The sequence below is a fragment of the Nematolebias whitei genome, chromosome 4 (assembly GCF_014905685.2).
Source record: "Nematolebias whitei isolate Nwh7 chromosome 4, NemWhi1, whole genome shotgun sequence".
In the NCBI taxonomy this organism is placed as follows: Eukaryota; Metazoa; Chordata; class Actinopteri; order Cyprinodontiformes; family Rivulidae; genus Nematolebias; species Nematolebias whitei.
The window spans coordinates 1,460,795-1,466,482 of NC_056501.1; the positions used below are offsets into that span (position 1 = coordinate 1,460,795).

Genomic DNA, 5,688 nt, shown 5'->3' on the forward strand with positions numbered 1-5,688 from the left:
CACACACACACACTAACAGTGCAGCGTTGAAGGATGACGATGTGGCAGGTAAAACACACACACACACACACTGAAGCTGTCCAACTCGCTGTACTCCTGAAGTTTGACCAGAGAGCAGCACAAAGCCACTCTGTGTCTGAACTCTTCTTTAACAATCTCCTCCTCCTCCCTCGTCCTCCTCCCTCCTCCTCCTCCCTCCTCCTCGTCCTCCTCCTCCTTCTCCTCCTCCTTCTCCCTCCTCCTCTTCCTCCTCCTCCCTCCTCCTCCCTCCTCCTCCTCCTCCTCCCTCGTCCTCCTCCCTCCTCCTCCCTCCCCTCCCTCCTCCCCCTCCTCCTCCTCCTCCTCCTCCTCCTCCTCCCTCGTCCTCCTCCCTCCTCCCTCCTCCTCGTCCTCCTCCTCCTTCTCCTCCTCCTTCTCCCTCCCTCCTCCCTGCTCCTCCCCCTCCTCCTCCTCCTCCCTCCTCCTCCCTCCTCTTCCCTCCTCCTCCTCCTCCTCCCTCCTCCTCGTCCTCCTCCTCCTTCTCCTCCTCCTCCTTCTCCCTCCCTCCTCCCTGCTCCTCCCTCCTCCCCCTCCTCCCTCCTCCTCCTCGTCCTCCTCCTCCCTCCTCCTCCCTCCCCCTCCCTCCTCCTCCCTCCTCCTCCTCCTCCCTCCTCCCCCCTCCTCCTCCTCCTCCCTCCTCCCCCCTCCTCCTCCTCCCCTCTCTCTCTGGACCAGAGATGCCTTCAGTCTGTGCTGAGTGCGTGTGGTCAGTGTGGACGCGGGGGCTCAGTGGTTGATGTGGTTTGGCAGCAGGTGGCAGCACAGTTTGTGACTTGAACTCTAAACTTCAAGCGTTTTCCTCTAAACTCTCGTTTCTGCGTCACGTGACTCGTGTGTCTGCTGAAGCGAGCCTCTGTGTTCAACGGGCTGCATTCCACGCCGGCTCAGATTCAACATGAGAGGCGTCTGCGTGCTTGAGCTGTGGTTTCAGGGGTCAAAGGTCAGATGGCAGTGGAGGATGCTCAAACTGGAGGTAAGAGCTCTGGGAGAGGCTGAACACAGCAAGACAGAAGAACTGGTTCCAAGCTGGAGGAACGCTGCATGTGAGCTCTTTAAGCTGCAGAACATTAGCTCCACGATGAGAGGCTGAATGTTCTGGGAGGTTCTGGGAGGACGTGCCCCCCTCCCCCTGCCAAAGGATGAATCCCGCCTCCTAAAGGGGGAGCGTCACAGACCAAGCTGCTCTGTTTGTTTCAGCTGCTCAGAGCTTTGCTCTGTTCCTTTTTACACAGAGAAAGGACAAAAGTGAGGCAGAACACAAATGATGAAGTGAAGGGAACTCACAAAATCATCTTCTCTTGGCAGTAGGGGTGTTTGGGTTTGATCTCCAGCTTCTGAACATCCTTGTATCTGATCTTTGGTCCTTTCCTGGTGCACCTGCACTTGTAGGCTGCCAAAGAGAAAAACACAAACTGTAGCTCGCATGTTCCTGACGTGCGATTCTTCACGACAGAAAACATGAACATGAAGCAGAAGAAACGAGGAGTCAAAGGAGTAAAGGTTGTTCTTTAACTGCACGTCTGTCTTTTCTGCTCCATCACGTCCAGAGTTACTTTGGATTTCATAAAAGTAGTCAGATGTTCAAAGATTCTTTTCCTACATGTAAACATTCAGCTGGTCACTTTTCTTCCTCGTGACTCTTCATCAGCACGTGAAACACACCATGAACTTTGTGTAAAGAAACATTTCTGCCCCCGCGCCTCAACGAAGCACAGATTTTCCTGCTCTGTAGGTCTGTGGCGGCCCGGATCGTCCTGGTCCCTCAGTCCATCACCTGCTCTCTGTGCCCGCCTCCAAACACTGAACCTGTGAGAGACAAGCTCCGAGGACAAACAGGACAACAAACGAGGCCTTGAGCTGCAGCTTCATGCTGGTCTCCAGAGGACGTCCTGTCTGCGTTCAGTGTGGAGCTCACTGAGAGTCTTCTACACCGACGGAGTCAGACACGAGGCTCCTCAACTCAAGGAGTGTTCACAAATGAGGAACGAGTCCGTTCCTCCAGTTTCCTGCACGAGTTCATCCAGAGGGTTGATCAGCTTGGTGTGTGTGTGTGTGTGTGTGTGTGTGTGTGTGTGTGTGGGGGGGGGGGGGGGGGTCAGAGACCAAGAGACCCAGGTGGGTTCATCTAACCAGGTTGAGTCTAAAGAACCTGTCCAGGGGACTCAGCCTGGTTAGACTCATGGAGCAGCAGCAGGAGGAGGACAGGTGGAGCAGCGTTCACACAGAAACTGATTCATGAAGAACATCCATCAAATAACTTCTCCTCTGATTTACCTCTGAACAGCTGCAGCCCAACTATTATTATCATTATTAATATTATTATTATTACTATATCATTATTATCACTATTATTTTCATCATCATCATCATCATTATTATCATTATTATTATTTTTTTTTTCATTTAGCCTTTATTTATCCAGGTTAGTCTCATTGAGCCACGAGAACTCATTTTCAACTTTTTCAACATTTTCAACTATTATAACTATTATTATTATATCATTATCATTACCATTATTATCATCATCATCATCATTATTATCATTATTATTATAACTATTATTATTATATCATTATCATTACCATTATTATCATTATCATCATCATTATTATTATTATCATTATTATTATCATTATAACTATTATAATAACTATTATTATATCATTATCATTACCATTATTATCATTATCATCATTATTATTAATAATAAAATAATAATAATATTACTAATATATCATTATCATCATCATCATCATTATTATTATCATTATCATTATTATTATAACTATTATAATAATTATTATTATATCATTATCATTACCATTATTATCATTATCATCATCATTATTATAATGATAATAATAATAAAAATTATAATATTACTAATATATCATTATCATCCTCCTCATCATTATTATTATCATCATCATTATTATTATAATTATTATCATTATTATTATCACAATAATAATAATGATAATAATTATAATAATAATGATGATGATAAGAATGATATATTAGGAATAGTATTATCATTATTATTATCACAATAATAATAATACTATTCCTAATATATCATTCTTATCATCATCATTATTATCATCATCATCATTCTTATCATCATCATCATTCTTATCATCATCATCATTATTATTATCATCATCATTCTTATCATCATCATCATCATTCTTATCATCATCATCATTATTATTATCATCATCATTCTTATGATTATTCTGAATCAGTGAGTTGAGTGTAAAACTTGAGCACGTCACCAGAAGCAGGCTGCGCGTGAGGAATGAAAGCTTTGAAGTTACCTTGTGCGCTCAGGAGCCACACGGACACCAGGAGCAGGAGCAGAACCGCTCGGAACCGCCTCATGGTTTGGGTCAACACGAAGCTTTTAGTTCTTTCTTCAGTGAACTTCTTTCAGCTGTGGTTCCGAAAGGCGGTTCTGGGTGCGAACAGGGTCCTGCAGAACCGGAGGTCCGCTCCTTGGATCGCTACAGCCTGAGCCGGTTCGGTCGTTGTGTCTCCTGGTGGTGTGAAGAGGAAACATCCGGGTTTTAAACCCCCCCTCATTAAAATGCAGGGCCAGGCAGCGAATCAAAGAGTCTGTGGGCTGAGAGGGAGGGGGCACCCTGCAAACATGTCTCCTACATCAGCCTGCTTCTGGTTCTGCTTGGTCCGGATGAAACCTTCCCCTGACATGAAGCAAAAACGACCTGCTCACATATTTTAATGACTGGGGGGGGGGGGGGGGGGGGTGTCTGTGTCCAACACAGTCTAAAGAACTGACAACATTTGGCCCATTCGCAGCAACAAAGATGTTTCAGTCTGCTGCTGGAAACATCTGGTTGCTGTCTGTGTCACATACAGCTGTGGAAAACTTAGCTCAGGCTGGCAGCAAACAAACAAACAAACAAACAAACAAACAAACAAACAAACAAACAAACAGCTGAGCTGTGAAAACGTCACATCTCCATGGCAACAATTTGCTGTTTAGTAACCTTGTGGTGTGGTTTGATGGACTCATGATGGAGTCATGATGGAGTCCTAATTGAGTCCTGATGGAGTCATGATGGAGTCATGATGGAGTCATGATGGAGTCCTGATTGAGTCCTGATGGAGTCCTGATGGAGTCTTGATGGAGTCCTGATTGAGTCCTGATGGAGTCCTGATGGAGTCTTGATGGAGTCCTGATGGACTCATGATGGAGTCCTGATTGAGTCCTGATGGAGTCATGATGGAGTCCTGGTTGAGTCCTGATGGGGTCCTGATGGAGTCATGATGGAGTCCTGATGGAGTCATGATGGAGTCCTGATTGAGTCCTGATGGAGTCTTGATGGAGTCCTATGGACTCATGATGGAGTCATGATGGAGTCCTGATTGAGTCATGATGGAGTCCTGATGGAGTCCTGATGGAGTCATGATGGAGTCCTGATTGAGTCCTGATGGAGTCCTGATGGAGTCATGATGGAGTCATGATGGAGTCCTGAGGGAGTCTTGATGGAGTCCTGATGGAGTCTTGATGGAGTCCTGATTGAGTCCTGATGGAGTCCTGATGGACTCATGATGGAGTCATGATGGAGTCCTAATTGAGTCCTGATGGAGTCATAATGGAGTCATGATGGAGTCATGATGGAGTCCTGATGGAGTCTTGATGGAGTCCTGATGGACTCATGATGGAGTCCTGATTGAGTCCTGATGGAGTCATGATGGAGTCCTGGTTGAGTCCTGATGGAGTCCTGATGGAGTCCTGATTGAGTCCTGATGGAGTCCTGATGGAGTCTTGATGGAGTCCTATGGACTCATGATTGAGTCATGATGGAGTCATGATGGAGTCCTGATTGAGTCCTGATGGAGTCCTGATGGAGTCCTGATGGAGTCATGATGGAGTCCTGATTGAGTCCTGATGGAGTCCTGATGGAGTCCTGATGGCATCTTGATTGAGTCCTGATGGAGTCATGATGGACTCATGATGGAGTCATGATGGAGTCATGATGGAGTCCTGATTGAGTCCTGATGGAGTCTTGAAGGAGTCATGATGGACTCATGATGGAGTCATGATGGAGTCCTGATGGAGTCATGATGGAGTCCTGATTGAGTCCTGATGGAGTCCTGATGGAGTCTTGATGGAGTCCTGATGGAATCATGATGGAGTCATGATGGAGTCCTGATTGAGTCATGATGGAGTCCTGATTGAGTCCTGATGGAGTCCTGATGGAGTCCTGATGGAGTCCTGATCGAGTCATGATGGAGTCCTGATTGAGTCCTGATGGAGTTCTGATGGCGTCTTGATTGAGTCCTGATGGAGTCATGATGGACTCATGATGAGTCCTGATGGAGTCCTGATGGACTCATGATGGAGTCCTGATGGAGTCATGATGGAGTCCTGATGGAGTCCTGATGGAATCTTGATGTAGTCATGATGGAGTCCTGATTGAGACCTGATGGAGTCCTGATGGAGTCATGATGGACTCATGATGGAGTCATGATGGAGTCCTGATGGAGTCCTGATGGAGTCTTGATTGAGTCCTGATGGAGTCCTGATGGAGTCCTGATGGCATCTTGATTGAGTCCTGATGGAGTCATGATGGACTCATGATGGAGTCATGATGGAGTCCTGATGGAGTCCTGATTGAGTCC

At 46.3% G+C, this 5,688-nt stretch overlaps 2 protein-coding genes across 2 annotated transcripts in view; both read right to left on the reverse strand.

The window, feature by feature from the left end:
* Window positions 1-3,574, reverse strand: part of cxcl14 (chemokine (C-X-C motif) ligand 14) — a 6,133-nt gene extending 2,559 nt beyond the window's left edge. Inside the window, exons 1-2 of the mRNA XM_037675137.1 lie at window positions 3,357-3,574; window positions 1,324-1,429 (exon numbers count right to left, since the gene is read on the reverse strand). Of these exons, the coding sequence (XP_037531065.1) occupies window positions 1,324-1,429; window positions 3,357-3,420 (170 nt within the window). The 5' untranslated portion in view covers window positions 3,421-3,574. The remainder of the gene's footprint in view (window positions 1-1,323; window positions 1,430-3,356) is intronic.
* Window positions 1-5,688, reverse strand: part of LOC119408340 (leucine-rich repeat and immunoglobulin-like domain-containing nogo receptor-interacting protein 2) — a 362,179-nt gene that overhangs the window by 15,880 nt on the left and 340,611 nt on the right. The window lies entirely within an intron of this gene.